Source organism: Mirounga leonina, unplaced genomic scaffold, assembly GCF_011800145.1.
Source record: "Mirounga leonina isolate KUSES-001 unplaced genomic scaffold, KU_Mleo_1.0 Mir_168, whole genome shotgun sequence".
Classification (NCBI taxonomy): domain Eukaryota; kingdom Metazoa; phylum Chordata; class Mammalia; order Carnivora; family Phocidae; genus Mirounga; species Mirounga leonina.
Window position 1 is genome coordinate 7267793 of NW_023270426.1, and position 21172 is coordinate 7288964.

At 40.0% G+C, this 21172-nt stretch overlaps 1 protein-coding gene across 1 annotated transcript; it reads left to right on the forward strand.

The window, feature by feature from the left end:
* The first annotated feature begins 4849 nt into the window (after positions 1–4849).
* On the forward strand, positions 4850–15508 carry LOC118017085. The gene is made up of 5 exons (XM_035015031.1): positions 4850–6546; positions 8374–8511; positions 10130–10270; positions 15107–15279; positions 15341–15508. The coding sequence occupies exons 1-5, from the start codon at positions 6477–6479 to the stop codon at positions 15506–15508; spliced, it is 690 nt and encodes a 229-aa protein (XP_034870922.1). The 5' UTR covers positions 4850–6476.
* Positions 15509–21172: the final 5664 nt, after the last annotated feature.

Below are 21172 nucleotides of genomic sequence, written 5' to 3' on the forward strand. Positions count from 1 at the left end.
ACTCTTGATGCATCCTTAGCAAGTGTTAACAATCATTCAGGAAGTGTATTAATACTTTTATTACTTAATCTTCAACTCCATAAGATTGCCACCATATGAAGAGGAAGAAATTGGGGCATCGGAAGTTCAACTCGCTTACCCAACGTCCAATCAGTACTAAGTGACAGATTTGGGATTCGCACTCAAGGCTCACCCCCAAGCCTATGCCCTTAAACTGCCTGCTTTACAGTCATAAATATGATTCAAGAGAGACCATTACAGAAATTAACCTCACTTGTCCCTTTTCCTTCCAGCTATGATTCAATATGGAGTTAAGGCAGAATTCAAAAGAATACTGGAGGGAGGTTAGGGATATCAGCCCTCTCTCACATTTTTCTTGCTTACTTAATTCTCTGATCTTCATCCTACCTTCCACCAATTGTCAGAGGCAAAAGCCACATAGACAAAGATTGTTGAGAAGGCTGACTTAACAGCCTTCTTTTTGCTTTCTTTTTTTCTTTCTTGTACTCACCCTCACACTTCTCTTTGGATAGCTTTGCATCAATAGGGAGACTTGATAGCAGGAGGGTGTGACATTTATTATTTAAGTTTCCTCTCGAGAGCTGGCATCAAGCAAATGCCATTCCAGTCAGTGTCTTTGACCTCTATAAAATCTGCTTTTTGGGAGTGTTAAAAAGATAAGCATTGTTAAAAATCCCATAGCTGGTTCATTAGTCAAAATTTCCAGTGATACATTAACCTGCTAAGTAGTGGCCCTAGTAAGCTTATACTGTATTAAGAGCAGCATTCAAAACAAAATACAGCGGCTCCTGGTTCAAGGAGAGACCAATTTCATTTCATGTTAATTGAGCAGAAAGACTTTCCGCACTCACTAGTCATATGACCAAGCAGATTGCCTAATTCTGAGGCTTTCTTAACCTTTCCTCTTGTTAAATTATGACTAAGAGCCATTCTTTTGTGAGAATAAATTATGTATGTAAATGAATTTTAAAGTTAAAATATTCTTTGTCAAAATAGATATGTTTGATTATGAGAAACATTGTCTCTTCACATAATATGTTAGTTAATTAAAGCTGGAGAAAAGCTCAACACACTTCCAGTTATCTGAATTCATTCATCTTTATTCATTTATAGATTTATATATATTTTTGTTCAGTAAATCTCAAATGTCTATGACTGTTGCTGATACTAGAGTTGTAGCAGTTAACAAGGTAGATCATAGATCCAGCTCTTATAGGGTTTACATTTAGATGGATATCTTACTTCTTGAGGATTTTTTTTTCCTATTAAAAATTCAGTAGGAGGCAATTTATCATTGACTCACCCAACTATGTATAATTGTAGCTGTCCATTTAGAAGAATTTGTGAATTACTATTAAATGTTAGAGGGCCTATGTAAAAATAAATAAATAAACTGTGTTGACCTGTGAGAATGTCTTCAGGACAGGGTACCTCATGGGGCAGTTACATAATTATATTCCTACGCATTTCTCGATCATTGGATCCTGTACCAGATTAAGTACATAAGTAATGTTATTGAATGTGTTGCTGTGCTTTCATTGATTGGTTGATATCTCACATAATTACAGTCTAATTCATTATCACATAAATTCCATCTTGTATTTATAAGAGGACAGTCAAATAAAACTTTATCAAGGCTATTATATCCCTTTACAACTTGGAAACTTTGAAAGATGTGATTACTTATTATTAAGCAAAAGTACTTTAAAAAAAGGAATCATAAATTAATTATCCAAAGTTTGCAAACTGTTCTCCCCAGATTTACATTATTTAACTTTTAGGATGAATTTTAGTGTTTTCGGTTAAGTACTACATATTAAAATGGGAATTCAAAAGTTCTTAAAAATTATAAGTTTAAAAATTACTTCAAATTATTAAATGTAACCATTTTCAACATCTATTGAATATCAAGCTAGTTGAATGCCCTCATTTATGCCTGTATACAACTGGACAGATAAATGGATGGATGGATGGATGGAAAGAGGAACAGAAGTTATTTTGCAGAAATTGAATTATGCTACAACTAATTAAAATATTAAATTTATACTTGAACTTATCAAAAAATGAAATAGGAATGAAGCTACCAGTGTTGAACTTGAAATGTTTTATAAACACAAATTTACTCATTCTTAAAATACTCCTTATGATTAAGAAATAAGGTTTAAAAAATATTGAGATAGGTATAATTTTAAGTTTCACTCTTAGTATCAATTTAATCCTGCCATTAAAGATAAAAGTAATGCATCTGTACTCACCTCTTCTCTCTCTTTTAGATTTTGTAGCTATTTCTGTTTTGTAAACATATTTAAAATCTGCATTCCCTTTGTAACCATAATGTCTGTACTTGCTTTATTTTTGTATTTTGTATTTAAATGGATTCACTGCTCTTCCCCAGTCACATTCATAATATTTGAGGGATTTTTAAAAAGTTATGTCCAGATTGGCTGGATTTCATTGTCATATTTGTATGCCTTTTCAATTATGGCTCATGGATGATATATTGCTGAAAATTCTGCTTGCTCTTAAAATTTTATAATTATCTATGTATGGCTTTTTTTTTGCTTTTTTTTTTTTTTTTACTTGCAAGAAGATACTGAGCACTCATTACCATGTTAGACTGAGTGTACAGAGATATACACATTGAAATTCCTGACCTGGGGAACTTTAAAGTTGAACAGTCAACCATATACTATACTAAATACAATGACAGTTAAGCCCCAGATGTTGTATGAATTTTCTTTTTTTTTTTTTTTTTTAAGATTTTATTTATTTTTTGACAGAGAGAGACAGAGAGGGAACACAAGCAGGAGGAATGGGAGAGGGAGAAGCAGGCTTCCTCCCGAGCAGGGAGCCCAATGCGGGGTTCGATCCCAGGACCCTGGAATCATGACCTGAGCCAAAGGCAGATGCTTAACGACTGAGCCACCCAGGCACCCCAAGTTTTCAAAAGGGGAAGAAGAGTCTGGGCAAAAGCACAGAGATGAGAAACAAGCATGCAGAAGTACCATCAGAATTTCGATAGCGTGGGAGTGCATGGTAAGACCCAACAGGGTGGTAGAAAGTCAGGGGCGGGAGGTGTAGACTGGCCCTTAAAGGCCCTGAAACCCAAACTTTCTTCATAGGCAACTGTATAATAAAACTGTTTCAGTCAATTCCTGCCCCACTCCTACCTCCACCCTCAGCTGTATGCTGTCAAAATTTGACTGTCTTTTGTCATGGAGTATTACATTTGTCCTTTTTTCACGACATTTTTGAGTTGGCTCTATCAGAGTTGACTTTTTCAGGAATGGCTCTGGTAACACACCTATTCCCTGAAAAAATATTTGACACACATTTGACAATGTCTGCCAGTTGCTTTTGCACTTGAGAACAACTTGGCTACAAATAATATCGCAGTTTCACACCTCCTTTCTTTCAGTATCTGCAGGATACTACTCTACTCTTTTCAGGCAATAGATTTTGCTTTATGGAATGATGAAGCCAGCTTAATGTTAAGCTTCTCTTAGGATACCTGAAGAATTTTGTTTCTCTTATCCTTTAAGATTATATATATACACCTGGGGGTTATAAATTTCTGTAAGTTGTCACCTCTTATTTTTTTTCTGAAAATAAACAATGTGTACCCTTTTCACTTGTGGTTTCAGTTCTTCCTGTACTCTAGGGCTATTTTACTGTATTATATCTTGAATAATTGTCTGGTTTATTTCTTAACCTCCTTTTTGTTAAGTATCATCATCTGGCCTTTCTTTTTTTTATTCATTGTCTTCTAATTAATTATATATTTATCTCTTCCCTTTACACTTAAATCAATATGCCAGCTTTTCATTTTGAAACCTTATTTCTTTCTGGCTCTAATTTGTTTACTTATCCTGTTTTGACCTTGTTTAGAGTCTTTATTTTTCCCTCAGCTCTAAATTCCCCATTTTTGTATGTTTGCATTGACTTGTCATCTTGTCCTGGAGCTCTTATTTTGTTGAACCTAGTTGCTTAAATTCTCTAGCATGAAGAATTCTCATGTAATTCTTCTTCTGTTCCTTGGGTTGTGTTTAATTTCAAACTGGGGATTGTTCCTTTATTTTGTCCTGCTTTGTTTTACTCAGTGTGTTTATACAGTGACTGTGCCTTTCTTTGCCCCCATCACTCTTATTTAGTTTGGGATTTGTATTCTTAACTCACCATATTTTACTATGGTGGGAATTTACTCTGACATGCTTTGTTTTTGTCTTGCTGTGGTAGCTGAAATATTCACTCTCCCTGGCCCTGGAAGATGTCCACTCCCCCATTCCCTAGAGCCTTTGAATATGTTACCCTAAGTGTCAAAAGAGCCTCCGTGAAGGGAGTAAGTTAAGGATTTTGAAAGGGGAAGATTATGTTGGATTACCTGTGTGGCGCTGATATAACTGAAAGAATCCTTAATAGAGGGGGGTAGGAGAGTGGTAGACTAGAGATATGGCAGTGAAGGCAGTTGTTGAAGTGATGTGTTTTGAAGATGAAGGGAGGTAAAAAGAGCCAAGGAATGCAGACAGCCTCTGAAGTCTAGAAAAGAAAAGAGAACCGATTCTCCCCTAGAGCCTCTAGACTGAACCAATCTTGCTAACACCTTGATTTCAGGCTGTGAGACCCATATCAGACTTCTGACCTCCAAAACTGTAAGATAGTAAATTTGCATCTGAAGCCACTAAATTTGTTCTATTTTACTATAGCAGCAATAGGACATGAATACAGTAAAGGATCTTTGGGACAATTCTTTCTCTTAGATCCAGACATCATTTGAGCCATTTTACTTGTGGGTGAAATTCTTCTTCTTTTTTTTTTTTTTTTTTTTCCTTCCAAAGAGTATTGACTGTGAAGTTCATAATTCTCCTTAGTCACTAGCCTAGTCAAGGAAGCGTTTGTGATTATTTCATTGATTATATTTTCTTTTCATCTCTGATTGTCAGTTCCTTCCTGGTGCTCTGCTCTGTAGGCATGTGTTTTAAGAGGTATGACTTCTATCCTTAGAAATGAATTGTCATATGTATCTACCATACTTTGCCCATTCCTCCTGAGTTAGAAACTAAACTAAAATTACAACTCCCTGCTAGTGTAAATAGTGATATGGGTATCGCTCTTATAACAACCCCTTTATAGAATGAGATTATAGGGTTATGGGTTAGATGCTTGTTTAATTTTGCAATAAGTTGACTCATGGCTACATAAGACATTTTAGATCATGAGGATTCCTTTTTTTTTTTTAACCCATATCCTTATAATTATTTGTATAGTTTGACCTGATTTTTACTGATGTGATACATGTGAAATAGTATCTAATTCTTGTTTTCCGTTTTTCTGATAGCTAACAAGGCTGAACATTTCTTGATGAATATGCCTGCCATTCAGTGGCTCTAAGAGGCTGAGCCCCTGGTAAGTGAGGGGAATGTACAGCAAAGGGCCAAAGGAGACTGAAGAGGCTCTAGATCACGGCCTGGTTCTAGTGCAGCTGATAAGGTGGCAGTAAATACAGATTGCCCCTAAGGGTGGGGGTGTATGCAATAGTGGATGGGAGGTGGGATGGAGCTAACCGCAGAGTTCAAACCCTGTACAGAGCCCAGCTGTTTCCAGAGGACACAGACTGGGACCTGGAACAGAAGCCTGGGGAATGAGACCTTCAGGCATGGCAAGAATGGGACTCATTATGAGGGCCAGGGAATGTAAATCCAGGGGCTTTCTCTTTCCCCAAGCCTCTGGGGAAATAATTAGGAAAAGAGTAGCAAAAGAGACAGTGGCTTGTTGTAAAAATACATGAGACTATTCCCAGTAGTGGGGGAAATTCAATATATTTAGGGTGGTATAGAATTATGAAATGTCCTCAAATCCACACCTATACAACAATATATACTTCGGCTATAACTGTTTCACATAAGTCAGTATTACTAATAAGATCTAATGTTAACTGTTTTCTATCATTCAGGCATGGTTCTAAGCCTCGTTCTCTCAGGTACTGCCTTGTCTCCTCTGTGGGAAGATTTAGTACTGTGGTTATTGTAGACACATAAACGAATGTTCTTTGTCTAATTCAGGTCATCTATTCTCTTGTTTTGATATCAAGTGCAAGATACACAAATTCAAGTTGATGATAGTTTCCAGTGGATGAACACAGTCACTCTGGTCAGGTGGTTGTGACAGTCCTTCTGTCCTGTGAGTACCAGCTGGACCCCTGGGGTGCACTGATGTAATCCGTAGGTCTCATAATACTGATGCTGACTTGCATCATAATAGCCCTTGATGGTATACTGAGTGCTGGTCAGGACAGTGGTTCAGTGAGAAACTAGTTTTTCAAGTGATTTGTTGTTCTTGATTGTACTAGTTTTTTTCTTTGTTATCTTTGTTATCTTTGTTATCATCAGCTGACTTTTTGAGAGCAGAGTTTCAGGGAGAAAGGTACTGTTTGGAGTCCCTCTCTGAAGAGGTGAACCATGAAGCAGAAACAAAAAAGGAAACATCTAGAAAGCCCATACTCCCCCCCAGCTGCCAAAAAGTCAAGAGGTATGTGTTAAGCATCTTCTCTGAGCATAAGGTAACAAGGAATTGTCTCTAAAGAAAGAGAGCGAGGGGATTCCTAGTTGTGCTAAGGGAGAAGAGGAAGGAGGAGGGGGAGGGAAGTGTATATGCTGGTCTTTCTGAGGACTCAGGTAATCTGAGAATAAAGAGAAAGTTCAAATGACCAAATCCTTACCTCTGTAGCTGAATTCCTGTGCTGTCTGTACATGTCACTCTGGGTTACTGTGTCACAGACATTTAGTGGTTGATTAGTACGGTTTTTGTTGAAAATTGTGTTTTCCTTTATTTCTGCCTAAGGACATTGGTTAAGTATATGATGTTATTAAAAGTTTTCTAGTAGTACTTAATCCTGTTAATGAAGAAGAAAATGTGGCTCAGAGGTGAGAAAAATTTTTTTTTAAAAAGCACTTAAAACTGGTTGTACAGGGGCACCTGGGTGGCTCAGTCATTAAGCGTCTGCCTTTGGCTCAGGTCATGATCCCAGGGTTCTGGGATCGAGCCCCGCATTGGACTCCCTGCTCCGCAGGAAGCCTGCTTCTCCCTCTCCCACTCCCCCTGCTTGTGTTCCCTCTCTCTCTGTGTCTCTCTCTGGCAAAAAATAAATAAAAAATCTTAAAAAAAAAAAAAACTGGTTGTACAGGGATGAGAGTGTAAGGTCAGAATTTACTTACGCAGGAGCAAAAAAGAATTGTTTCGTCTCAGACGATGAGAACCTAAGTGTGGGGCTCCTATGTGAAATCCAAGGAAAAGGCAGAATACACACACACCACTGTTTAATGGTTAAATTGAGGAGATAGTTTGTTTCTTTCTGAAAAAATGAAAAACTGAAAGAGTTCCGGTTACTATGGAGATTAAAAGTAAACAAGTAACTTCTATGAGTCAGACCATTGTTCAGTGGTCTGAACAGATTACAGCTAACCCCAAAATTCCAAGTGGTGGCTCCTACTCCAAATGATAACTTGGTATTTCCAACAATGTTGGGGGCTTTTGGGCAGACGGGCCTGGAAAGTGAGGTTGTCTGCATTTTACCTTCAATAAAATTAGTGCATGTTGAGAGTTGTTACTGAGTGTAAAGTATGAGACCAGTAAAACACGCACTCACAACCATGTGTTCACATAGATGCACATACAGAATGTAAATTTGCCAGGAAAAGGTAATTATCGTCAAATATAATTGTCCCGTTTACTCTGTACCAGGTCCAATTATTTGCCTCTCAAAAACACATTACATCCCTATTTCATTAGCTAGAGTAGATTTGGTCTTTGTAAGTAATACACAAATAAATCTATTTCTTTCATAACAATTCAGGGTATATGAAAGGAGTGTGGCGAGTCTCCTGGGCTTATGGAAACTTTGCTGTCATTAACATGAACTTTCAGATAGACCCTGGGTTATCAATATCCCAGTCATCTGGAAAAGTGAAGAGTGTGGAGAGACACAGAGGAGGGGTTTATGATTCTGTCTGGAAGTGGCACATGTCATTTCCACTCATTTTCCATTTTAGAAAACAAGCACATGGGTCAGAACTGCCACAAGAGATGCGGATAAATACAATCTAGTAGTATGTCCAGGTAGAAAGGGGATAACTTGCACTTTCTGCTCCATTTACAAAGAACACACCTCGTACAAACCCAGCTACTCCTGATATAAACACAATAAATGAACCATGTTATGCTCTTCATGAAAATGGAGGCCATGTGTGTTCAACAAACGTGTCACATAGTAGACCCTTCTTGTTTGCTTAATGGGTGGGTAAATGCACAAACACTAAACATGGACCACATCTCTATTATTTTTATGTAATTTCCCAGCAAATATGAATTTACAAGAAGATCTGCAGCGTAAACACAAGGCAGTGGCCTCAGCTTCAGCCCAGGCAGCAAGGAGGGCGTCATCTTCTTCCTCAGAGTACTTCTGCATCTCTTCAGAAGAGAAGCTCAGTGTTGCTGGTAAGGAGAGTGTATTGAATAAATTGGGATCTAGGCAGGGGCCAGAGATGAACTGAATGATTCTGACCATCAGTTGATACAAGGCTGCCCAATATGGAAAGAAACTCAAACTGTGTCTCTGTCTTCTTCCATGATCAGCAGAAACTATCACTTGCCAGGGAAAAATCCTTAAAAGGACTGGAGTGATCCCAAAAAGATCAGTGGAGAGCAGTGTTTTTTTGAGGAAATGGTGGGAGAGGGTCTGGGTATGAGAATTTTACCAGAGAAGCATGGAAGGGTATGTCAGTATGAACCAGCAAAAACATTTATGTCATCAGGAAGGCATGAAAGTACCAACAGCTTGAAATAGGCCAGAAATGGTTGGATCCTCAAGAGCTGGACTTGAGGTGGAGTACAGAGACATCCAGTCCAAGATCCATCCCTTTCATATATTTTGATAGCCTGTGTTCTGACATTCATCCCTATACAGACCCTCTGCACTCGTTATCCTCATCATTCAGTTCCTTATAATCTTCCACATGCTTCTAAATTCTCTATGTCTTGTTTTTGTCCCTACCATAAAAACTGTGATAATTTCTCTGACTTCTAAAACTCTAGATTAGTTATCCCTGCTTTTAAATTTCATAGAAGCATACAATGATAGTTTGTGTCTGGTTCCTTTCACTCATCATTAAATCTGTGAAATTTATCTAATACACACACACACACACGCATATATATAAAACTCTTACAGTCTTCTCTACACCCCCATTTACTTTGGATCTTCACATAGTCTCAAAGCTCATATATTCTTTCTCTTACAACTTTTGACTTTTACATTCTCTAATGTTCTTTCATTATTCCCTTAGATGTCACAAATACCAATTCTAGTCTCAAAGAGAATATTCCTAGTACTTATCTGGTACATCTAAATCCTATAACAACATATAAACACCCAAATCCGTAGTCATAGGACATGGAATCTACACACATGGATATGTGCTAAACTAAAACACACAAAGCACGCATACCATTCTCACTCACACAGAATGCACCTCATATTCAGATTCACAAACACCAAATCAATTACACATTAAGCCCTGGCCCTGTTTTAACCAACATGTTAGGAACTTATACACACGAAGAACATTGCATCCATCACACCATTATGCTACAATAGGTGCCTAATACACATATTGGACACATCCATAGGAGATGATGATAATATTAAACAGTTAACTAGTGAGCAGTGAGCTTGGTTAACATGGCCACAGAGACACTGACTTCATAATAAAGAATATGTTCTTCAAAAATAAAACTTCATCAATTGTCTCCTTTGAGGTTATAAATCTCTAGGAGGTAGAATGCAGAGGGTAGAAGTGTAACAAATGTAAAGGAAGGCAAATGGTACTGAAAATCCTAACCAAGGTGAATGAATATCAGGAGCCATGGTAGCAGGATCCAGATTGAAGAACAGGATACTGAAATATGCCAGTTCTCTGCCCAAACTAAAGATAACTATTTAGGATAAAGTAAGTATTTCCATGGGGGGCAGTGGGGAGAGTAGGTTAGGGAGAAGAGTGTAAGAGGGGAAAAGAATGGAACCAGCTGTTTTTATGACTTTTGTTCAATTTTTTAGGAATCTCAAAGTTACGCACATGTGATCCACCACCTGGCTGCTCTTTCGAAGACAGTCCTCTGGTCTCTGAGGCAAGAAGTGGATCCTCTGAATCGGAATACTTCTCGTGTTACTCCTCCTTGTATCATCTCTCTTCTGCTGGTAAGGATAAAGGAAGGGCATTTAAAGTCTAGGCCGATGAGGGAAGTGGGAATCTGAACAGACCTATAGACATCCAGCTCAGCATCTATCCTCAGCCAGTGGGAGAAAGGTGCACATTGGGCCCAGTTACAATCTTACCCTCCTCTCTTATTTGGGAATGTGGGTCTCTTGTTTCTGTACCCTCGATAGGAACTCATTACAAACAGTTTTCACTTTTAGGTGGTAGAGAGAAACTCTATGCATACATTTGGGGGAAAATATCATTTATTGAGGGAAGTGGAATTCATAGTCATAGTATCCACAATTGCTGTGGTGTCAGTTAAACCTGCAAGTGAAGAATTAACGTAAAATTAAATAGCTTGTAATACTGCAGAAATATCTGACCGCACAAAATGTAAAAGAGCTCTGAATTGATAGTTATCCGTGTTAAAGGGTCCTATGGTAATGACTTACTGAACATGAACTCACAATATTACAAAGCATATAATCGAAGGTAGATTCTGCAAACACAGTGAACACTAAGTTTTAGCTTCGAAGAAGATCATTTAGTTGAACAGTGCTGTAGGGATGGTAAATAAGAATGTTTACAGTTATTAAAGATGTAAAAACATAAAACATACCAAGAAAAAAGAAGATTAAAAAAACCTGAAGTTTTAGAAATGAAAAATAATGTTCTAGAAATTATAAAAAATGTGGATGAGTTAAATGTCACATTCGACACAGATGAAAAGAAAATTTGCGACCAGAAGGATAGAGCTAGGGAATTACCTACAAATATAAACCAGAGAGATCAACAGATGGGAAATATGAAAGAGGGATTAAGATAATTTAGGGTAAAATGTGAAAGTATGACATCTCAAACTGAGGTTTGTGAAGAGTAAAACAAAGAAAGTAAGACAGATTATTGCCAATTTTTTTCAGAACAGTGGAAGATACAAATCCTTACAGTCAGGAAGCATTGTTAGGAAGCTCATTACAGGAAAGGCAAAAATAAATCCACACCCAAGTACACTAAAACCAACATTCAGAACCTTAATAACAAAGACCTTAAAGCAACTGAAGAGAAGCACACCATCCTTCAAAAGAATGGTGATTTGTCAGACAGCAATTGTAGAAACCTAATGACAGTATGACATAATGTGCTGAAGGAAAAGAACAGTCACATAAAGAATGAGCGTGAAAAAAAGACATTCGTCAGATAAAAAGTAGAAAAAATAAAATATAAAAAGCTAAAAACACCGAATCTATTCAGAAAGATGAAATGGAACACAGGAACAAAAGGTGAGCTGAGAAATCTATGATTGAATGTAGGTAGGTTTTGATGATTTACACACCCAAACCAGTAATCACTAATTGAGTGATGATCAACAAAACAGGAGTAACTGAAGTACTAGATGACAGTCACATATAACGTGCCTGGGAGTTCAAGTGTTCTAGGCTCCTTATTTCGCACAAAGAGTGGGTAGCACCATTGACTCAAGCAACTCTGCACTCAGAAAAGAAAGGAAATTGGGTAAATAGAGCCTACCCATTTGTAAAGTCCCCCGTCAGTCCAGAGTATGTGGAGAGCCTTAGTTTAAGGTTAATATATTTATTATCAGCTATCAAATACTTTAACAAATTACCACAAACTTAGTGGATTAAAGACAACAAAAATGTATTCTGTTATAGTTCTAGAGTCAGAAGTCTAAAATATGGCATATGGACCCACCCATCTAATCCAAAATAATCTCCCCATTTCAGGGTCCTTAATTTAATAGTATCTGCAAAGTCCTTTGGTCCTTATAAGGTAACATTACAGTTTCTGGGGATAGGATATGGGCATCTTTGGGGCAGGCATTATTCAGCCTATAACAACTAAAATGAAAAGCATTATACACAATGATGTATGTATAGTCAGGTAAACAAATATTAAAATATATTGACTGTACTCTGTGATAGCACTGCAGGGATCTCCATAAAGACAAAGGACATATATCCAGCTATCCATCAACACTTGGGAAAAATGAAAAATTGTCCAATACTTGTATTTTGGAGCTTTGGCCAGAAAAGAGACTGTAGTGTCCATGTGTGTCTGACACAGAGTGAGCAATCCAAATGCATTGAATGTATGAAACAGTGGATATATCTCTTTAATTTTAATTCAATTTACAGAAATCTTAAAGGAGCAAAGGGATGCTACAGAGCCTAGTCATAGTTCCCCACAGGAAGAAAACAATGTTGTTGTCTCAGAACGCGTGTCTGACGATAAGAGTACTCATAAGTAGAGATGTCTGAACTGGAGGTGGGGGGTGGCAAAGGGAGATGTAAGTATGTCTGAGGGTCCAGCTGAGCATTCCCTGTCTACAAACTGATAGATGAGAGATATAAGCTGATCCAAGCTCATGTCCGGACTAAAATAAGAATGCGAGGTCTCTTCCTTTTCTAGGAGATATTTATTGCATCTATATAAAACAAAACCTGGCGATCGAAGGGAAATCTCAAAAAAGACAAATATCTGAAAGTGCAAGGTTATCAGGATAGGGACATATTTGCAAAGATGGAGCCTAAGGAAATGTTAGACCTCTCTGAGAAATGATAAGATAAACTCAGTCTGAACCTGAGTTTAGAATGAAAGATAAACTCTGTTGGTCAGAATATGGACAGACCTCTGACAACCAGTGTGAAATGGGCCAGCAAGGACCAGATAGAGCACCTAAGGAGAAACCACTAGATTTCCCTTTTTTTTCTGAGGAGCAAGCTCCTTAGCATATGTCCTTTCATGGGTGAAGAAGGGACAGAGATTTGAAAGGGGTCCTTAGATTCCTTCCTCCACAACCTCCTACCCTCATAAACACACAGAAATCTTTATTCCATCACACCCACCACTGGACTTAGCACAATATCCTCTCACATTTACCCCTATTAACACTCATCTCTGAATTTCCCATTCTCTGCTCCTATATCCTTACACTCTCAGACACACTAATAAGCTTAGATGATCATGTCTTGAACCTTTACATCTCATTTTGCAGCATATGCATTCCTTGTTTGCTTTCTCTAAAGTCCTTCCTTAGATACTCTAATCTTGAACTCACAAATAATCTCACTCTTGTAGAACTTTGTAATTTCACATTAACAATGCACGAAGCCAATACAATCATACAACATTTTGTAAAACTCATCTGTTTCCAGTCTCTTAGGCCACATGTAATTCCACAATCTAGGAGCTCACATGAGGTCTCGCATCCATCCTTCACATGGTTGGTTTGTACCGCTTTCATGATCTCAGCAGATATCACAAAATTACCCAGGTCCATATCTCTCTCACAAACCAAATATATATTGTGTAACTACTTAAACTTGAGTAGTACGTGACACACAGATGGTTCATAATACAGGGAAGTTGTACTGCCTATACACCTACGGAAGGATGCTGCAGTGTTACCCAACACATGATGCTCACGCTACCTTCACATACAATGACCATGTCACCCCTGCACTCTCTACATAAAATTGTTGAGGAAACATGACAGACACATACACACATCAGACTGTATTCACCAAACATGGTACACATACTAAGTTTCTAGAAAATATACCACCCTCACTGACTTGTCTCATCCCTATACCAACATGACCTACCCAACACTCTCCAGTGACCTAAGAAACTAAGCAGATGCATTTTGTGGAGCAAAAATTGGGTTATAAGCTTAACTGAAGTTTTTAAACCCAGGAAGAGACTTAATATGTTTGAGTTATTTTATCAGGAACAAAAATTTACCTATTTCCTGAAAGTTGAGTTTGGAACTGTAGATTAGGAGGAAGAAAAACTAACTGGCAATTTTTGTAATATGTTTAGATTCATGGTAGAGGTAGAGATAATCCCAGAAGTGCCCATATTTTACTAGGAAAATAACCAACAGCCTAGAATGTAGCTGTTAATTGGGAAGGTTTAAAGGTAAGCTTATGAGTATGGTAAGTATAGATGCAAAAATTGATCAGAACAGTGTGTGGGGGGGCGCCTGGGTGGCTCAGTTGGTTGGGCGACTACCTTCGGCTCTGGTCATGATCCTGGAGTCCCGGGATCGAGTCCCGCATCGGGCTCCCTGCTCGGCGGGGAGTCTGCTTCTCCCTCTGGCCATCTCCCCTCTCATGCTCTATCTCATTCTCTCTCTCAAATAAATAAATAAAATCTTTAAAAAAAAAAAAAAAAAGAAGAACAGTGTGTGGGGAATGTGAGGAGGGTGACACCACCGACTGGGCCAAGTGACAGCTGAGCCGTTTGGCAATCAGTAGCTCCTCACAGGGGAGCTGTGCCCAGTGTTGGGAGGTGTGGTCTGAAGTCAGCCTTGGGGATCCCACTGGAGTCTCCTGGTCCTGCAGAGCTGTGCACCAGAGCCCTCAGGTGAGGTCCCACGGGAGCAGATATCTGGAAGAGGAGGCCAAGGACCAACAGTGAGGTCGGTCATTTCTTTCCTGTAAATTCTAACCCTTCCAGGAAGTGACGGGACTTTTCATATCATAAACCACAGCTAGCAGACTGAAGACCTTTACTGACATGCTCCAAATTTATTCTTATGGTAAACAGAGTAGTGATAATACAGGCACCTCACCATGTACCAGGCAAGAATTTGAGCCTCTGATCCACGGCAGAAAACAACATAAGGCTCTCATTGGTAACCAGACAATTGATTCCAGCAAATATTTTGATACCTAGGTTTTAGAACTTTGAACAGAAACTAGACTATAATCTTCATGGGGACAAGTGCTGTATGCATTATTATACATAGTATTTCTTGAATGTTTAGTGAAGGCAAAAAATACCATCTATCTGATTTTCCTTCTCTTTCCCAGAAGTCTTAAACACAGATGAAGACATTCCACTTCCTGGGCCCTCTGGGTTGGCCCAAGGCCATGGCCAGACAGCAGAGGATTCAGACTCAAATTGTGTCTCTTCTGCAGACAAGTTCATTCACAGTGGTATGTGGTGGGGGAGAGGAGAGGCTGAGGGGGAATCAGGCAGGGAGGTGAGGCAGCATGTTAGCCAAAAATTAGAATTCAGTGCCATAAATGACCCTTTCACTCAAGGACTGCCCAAGGTCTCTGTTTTTAATTGATAGGCAGAAATGCACCGTGTCAGCATCCCTGTCTTTTTTGGAAGAAGCTCTTAAAGGATCTGAATGGGAAGATGAAAAATCTAAGAAAAATGCAGAAATACATTTCCAGAAGAGTTTGGCCGAGTCTGTGAAGTCTTAATTTTGAACATCTCCAGCACCAGGGTTCCCTAGAAACCCTGAAAATTTATTTTATCTATATATCTTTATATCTGTCTTTCTGCTTATCATCCTATCATGTATCTATTCTCTCTCTCTCTCTCTCTCTATATGTGTGTGTGTGTGTGTGTGTGTGTGTATAGATAGATATCGATAAAGAAGTAGATAGATACACATGCAGAATTCTGGATAAAACTTGCACCCCATGCCCCCTAATTGCACAGTTTCTCATGAGGAAAATCAGGGTAAGAATATCCAACTTGAGTGACTGCATATTGTTTTACAGGCATAGTTATTTCTAAGTGTTCAGTATTCTCTACACATCTCCAAAAATTTCACATGCACGATATTCAGTATTATGGGCATCCACCATAAATACAATTTTAATAATTGTTATTTACTTATATTTTCAGTAAGGAAAGTTTTAAAAGGTAAAGTCACCTTGAAATTGTAGAGTTTCAACTGAGAAAATCACCTTAATTTCTATGAGAGCAAGTCTCATGTGTGGTAATGATGTCTAACTTCTAATGTCCACTCAATGTGGCTCTTTTGAATGGACACAGATTCCAGAAAATGCTGCATCTCAATGTCTTGTTTTGTTTTCATTCCATTTGCCAGAATTCTGGAAGAGTCAAGAGGATGTGCCTCAGCCTGAATCATCTGTGGTGGTCCCTCCAAGCAGTGAGACAGCAGGAGAAAATTCCTCTGCCTCAGAATACTTCTCATGTGTCTCCTCCATATCTAAGCTCATTCCTGCTAAAGAGGGTGGTAAGGGAAATACATAGGTAGGGTCTGAGCATGGATAGGAGGTACAACTGAGCTGCTCAGCCCAAGCCCTACTTATTTAACTCTCCACTTAAAAGCAGAAAAAGACTTCAGAGCAGAGGCACTAAGACTGAAGCCTCTGCAGAGGGACAGAAAGAGAGTGTGCCTTCAAGGATAGGACCCAGTTACTCATGTGAGCACTGGGATAGCTGCGGGTCAGGTAGAGCACCATGCCGGTGTGGGCATTTCATCACACCTTTCTCCCTAAGATGAGCATGAACTCATATCCTCACACCCACTCCTGCATCTGTCTCCCTTCCAGTTATGGTCCCATTTCTCCTTCCTTTTACTTTTGGACATGGCTTCATTCCTCATTAACCTTCCCATTCTCTAGTAGCATGGTGCGGATATGCCCTCCTACCTTCACTCCTTCACACAATCAGACTAATCCCATAAGGAATTTATATCCCCTCACACAGATCACCTGTTTTAACTCCCTCACACTAAGCCAAACTGTGGAAAATTCATATACCCTGAGGAGGATGGACTTTCATATAGAGCCTTTCTCATCCACATGCCACTTCACGCACAAAGACATCGGCACTTCACAGAGTTGCACGTTCCAGGAGCTCGGGTCACTTCTGCTAACACTCTAAGTCCTCTTGTCTCATGACAAGAAACACACCACTCCTGCACTTATTCACATGCACTGTCACACTGTGTAATACACATGCACACACTCATTCACTGTCACCTTACACCAACATCAGAAACACTCACCAGGGGTGCCTGGGTGACTCAGTCATTTGAGCGGCTGATTCTTGGTTTTGGCTCAGGTCATGATCTCAGGGTCATGAGATCGAGCCCCTTATCAGGCTCCACACTCAGCAGAGTCTCCTTGTCCCTCTCCCTCCACTCCTCCTCTGTCTCTTAAATAAAATATTAAAAAAAGACCACTCACCAGATGTGTCCCAAAACACAGATGCAACTCCACAAGATACACCACACCCTCATTCCCACATAGTTACACCATGTACACACCTCAAATAAAACATAGCACTCACAGAATTCTGAAATATCACTTGTATATATACTTCTGCTCCACACATCTGCATAGGAGTATTCTCATGGCCATCTTGTCTCCTTCAGACATCGCATACTTACTCTATTTGTCTTATGTTTGAAATTTTCTTTCCTAGGAGTCCCTCAGACACACCAGGATGTTTCTTGTGTTGGACACTCCGAGGAATATGGGACTTCCTCCCCCTCTCCACATACCTCCTTTCCATTCCATTTGGTTCATGATCCTACGCCCTCTGTGTCCTCAGTACACACGGAAGAGGAAGAGCTCATGAAAGTTTACTACATGCGTGTCCAAATGAAAAGGGGGGTGGCTGTCTTATGTGATCCCGAGGAAGGGCTGGAGCCTCCCTCCAAGAAGATAAAAATAGAAGAAATGACCATTCCTGAAAAGATCCAGGAAGAAGTCACCCCCTCTCATGTATGTACGAAGGAACTTCTAACTGACAGTGAGTCCAGCTGGAATAATGAAGCCCAAGAGGAAAAGGAGGAGGCTGATTGTCCAGCAGAGCCTCCACCTGTGGAGGAGTGTTCCAGAGCCAAGACACCTGAATGGCTCGTGGCCTTGGATAGTGGCTTCAGGTGCATGGCCTGCTGCCGGGTCTTTCCCAGCTTAGAGGCCCTCCAGGAACACGTGCAGCATGGGGTCAGTGAGGGCTTCAGCTGCCATACCTTCCATATGGCCTTGACTTGGCTGAAGAACAAGAACAGGGGAGAAAAGGAGAAGAGTAGGCAGACGAAGAATACCAAAAAGATAACATATAGATGCCAGAAAGAGAAACATTTTGGCATGAAGTTGTCTTCATACAAATAAACAGACTTTTTTTTAGCCCCTACAAGAGAAGCAGTAGAGTAGGCCAGACTCTACTGAGGGGGCTGTATCTTCTCTAAGCAGCCGTAGGACCCACCTTTATTTATGCACATCTCCCACCACCACCACTCCCAGCACACCACCACCAGGAGCAGAGAACCCCTTTCAATTCTCTCCATTGCTGTCCCAAGAAGGAGGGAGAAGGCAGTGCACACCATACAGAACAGCAAGATGGTCTCATGCAAACTAAAGAGCAGTGAACACCAGCATATCATCTCCATGATTACACTGAAAAAAGGAGACTCATTGGAAGGGGAAACTGCTGGGGGTCGGATTGTAGAAGAGGTGAGGGCCCTAGGGGTAAGGAGAACACCTCAAGGATTCTTGGGACTCAGGATTCTAAGACAAGATGGCATCTGCCAGAGATCCCTCCCAAGGTTCCATAATAACTGATGAATAATTTCTTTCAGAGGAATACATACTTGGAGGTAGAATGCTTGCTTAATGACAAATTAATGAGTGCTTCCTCTCTATGCCCTTTGAGGAGACAGGAGTAAAGACCTGAGTAGTAGTTCAGTAGGACAGAGAAGCCCGGGCCCATCATTCCCAGATAAACCAAATGTCATGAGAGTCACATCCCTTGGCCTGCCTCCCTTTCAAGAGGTGCAGGGCAAAGCAGAGACAAACTTTCTCTCCTGGAGGAAGGGTTGGTATGCAGGCTAGTCCTAGTCCTGCCCTTATCCTGAGTGAGAGTGAAATCTCAGATGTCATGTCGTGAGTTTCATACCCAGGAGAACCTCCTGGGGAGTTACAGCCACTAGAAAGAAACAACCAGAGGACTCCTTTTTTTCCACCCTTAATATTTACTAGGAGCCAGTAGTTCTGGCTGCTTCCTTTAAAGTGTCAGATGCAACTGAAGAAAGAGAGGGTTAGAGGCTACCCTTCCGCCATGGACCATTTCTGGCACCTTTTTTTTTTTTTTTTTTTTTTTAGAGCGAGAGCAAGCAGGGGGAAGGGGCAGAGGGAGAGAAAGAATCTTAAGCAGGCTCCCCACCCAGAGGGGCCTGATGCAGGCCTCAATCTCATGACCCTGAAAAGATGACCTGAGCCGAAATCAGGAGTCGGATGTTTAACTGACAGGTCCCATTTCTCCTTCCTTTTACTTTTGGACATGGCTTCATTCCTCATTAACCTTCCCATTCTCTAATAGCATGGCGCAGGTATGCCCTCCTGCCTTCACTCCTTCACACAATCAGACTAATCCCATAAGGAATTTACATCCCCTCACACAGATCACCTGTTTTAACTCCCTCACACTAAGCCAAACTGGAAAATTGGTATACTCTCTGGCAACTTTTAATGTGTTGCTTCCTGGAGGATCCCCATATTCTTTTAAGAAGGTTCACAGTTCCCACATCTTATTCTTCATTTTTGTTACAGCATCATGTGCCTTGTTCTAATGGATCAGTAGAGGGGTTAAACATAGATGAAGCTGCAAAGACATTGCAAAGCCAGCTTTGTACTACAATGACTAGAGTGTGTCTTTTTAGTTAATGGGACAAAGGATGGGCTCTTCTTCCAGGCTCCAAAAGTCAGAATGGAACCTAGGAATTGCCCTGAATTTTTTGAATCATGTAGAATGAACATGTATCACTAAAATAAGAAAAGCTGCCTTCCTCATTGAATGGATCTCTGTTTTGGTTTTCTCTCAGCAACACAGACCCATTGGCCCAAAGATTTCAAATGATGGTGTCCAGCACATTCCTGCAGTCTTATGGGAGCACAGCAGTTCTCATGAGCCCCCCCAGCATCAAGGGATGGCTGGCTGAAGATGAATGTACCTGATATTCTGCAGCTGCTCCCAGTTAACCTGGTAAACTGTGGTGCCCAGCTCTGGAGAAAATATCCACATAGAGCCGTGAGGAGCCCAAGGAATGCTGGGAATATTGGGCACTCAGGAGCCCTGTGGAAAAACTCCTGCTTTTGCTGACCCTTCCTCACCCTGCCAGGAGTCAGGCACCACTGAAAATTCCTGCGAGATTGCCTGATGGGGAAGAGGGCAGTATAGGTAGAGAGATGTTAGAACTGTGACCAGCACATGTCTCCTACCTAGAGCTTTCACCAGTGGAACAGAAGATTGATGACCGCTTGGCAGGACTCAGGGGAGGAGATTGCTAGCTTGACAGAGGATCTAAAAGAATATTTTTCTTTCCCCAATTTGACTTCTACTTGTAGCTTCTTGAGTCCCTCGTGTTTATTGTAGGTTTGAACACCTGGCTCAGAGTCTTACTCTCCAGCCCGGCTATTGCTCTTCACTCCCCCACATCTTCTATCCATGAACATGTGCCTGAACACTCCAAATATCAATGGTCCAGATTGTAATCCATACCCTTCTTCCCCTACACTTGCACCCACACATTTCCTCCACTGTAGTCTGTTAACAATTTTACTTATTTTTCTATATCCTTTTCTTTATATGAACATATACCTTTCTCCATATCTTTCTCTGATAGACTCACTTGCACGGTTATTTGGCTGGTGGATAGACATTATTGAGAGAGGAAACGCTATTGCACAAATGAAACAAAAGCAAAGAACCCCTCCCCGCCACTTGGCTTCTCTGGGCTTATGCACACATAGGTGTGCAAACACTTCTTACACAGTCATAGGAGAGAGGATGGTATGTGTAATAAATCATCAGGGATGATCAGATACATGTACACAAGGGTGTTGCAAAAGTCGTTATGCAGCTTTAAGCTTAATTTTAGAAGCATAAAAGATACCAAGTTTTGAAAAATATAATTCACATGTTGAATTATTTGCATATCACTTACACGTAAATTGTGTATTTTCAAAGATAAATTTTAATTTGTCACTCTGCCGTCTTCAATCAGAGGGACAGAAACAAATTTTAAAGTGTTCTTTATAGTTCACAAAACTATATAAGGAAAATTAAAATAGTTCAACTTTCAAATGGTATCATTTATAATT

What these genes read in the sequence shown, in the direction of transcription:
- LOC118017085 (XM_035015031.1), top strand. Translation starts at nt 6,477, where the DNA reads ATGAAGCAGAAACAAAAAAGGAAACATCTAGAAAGCCCATACTCCCCC. An exon ending in GTATCATCTCTCTTCTGCTG is followed by an intron (nt 10,271 to 15,106) that starts GTAAGGATAAAG and finishes TCTCTTTCCCAG; the next exon opens with AAGTCTTAAACACAGATGAA. An exon ending in AGGGGGAATCAGGCAGGGAG is followed by an intron (nt 15,280 to 15,340) that starts GTGAGGCAGCAT and finishes CTTTCACTCAAG; the next exon opens with GACTGCCCAAGGTCTCTGTT.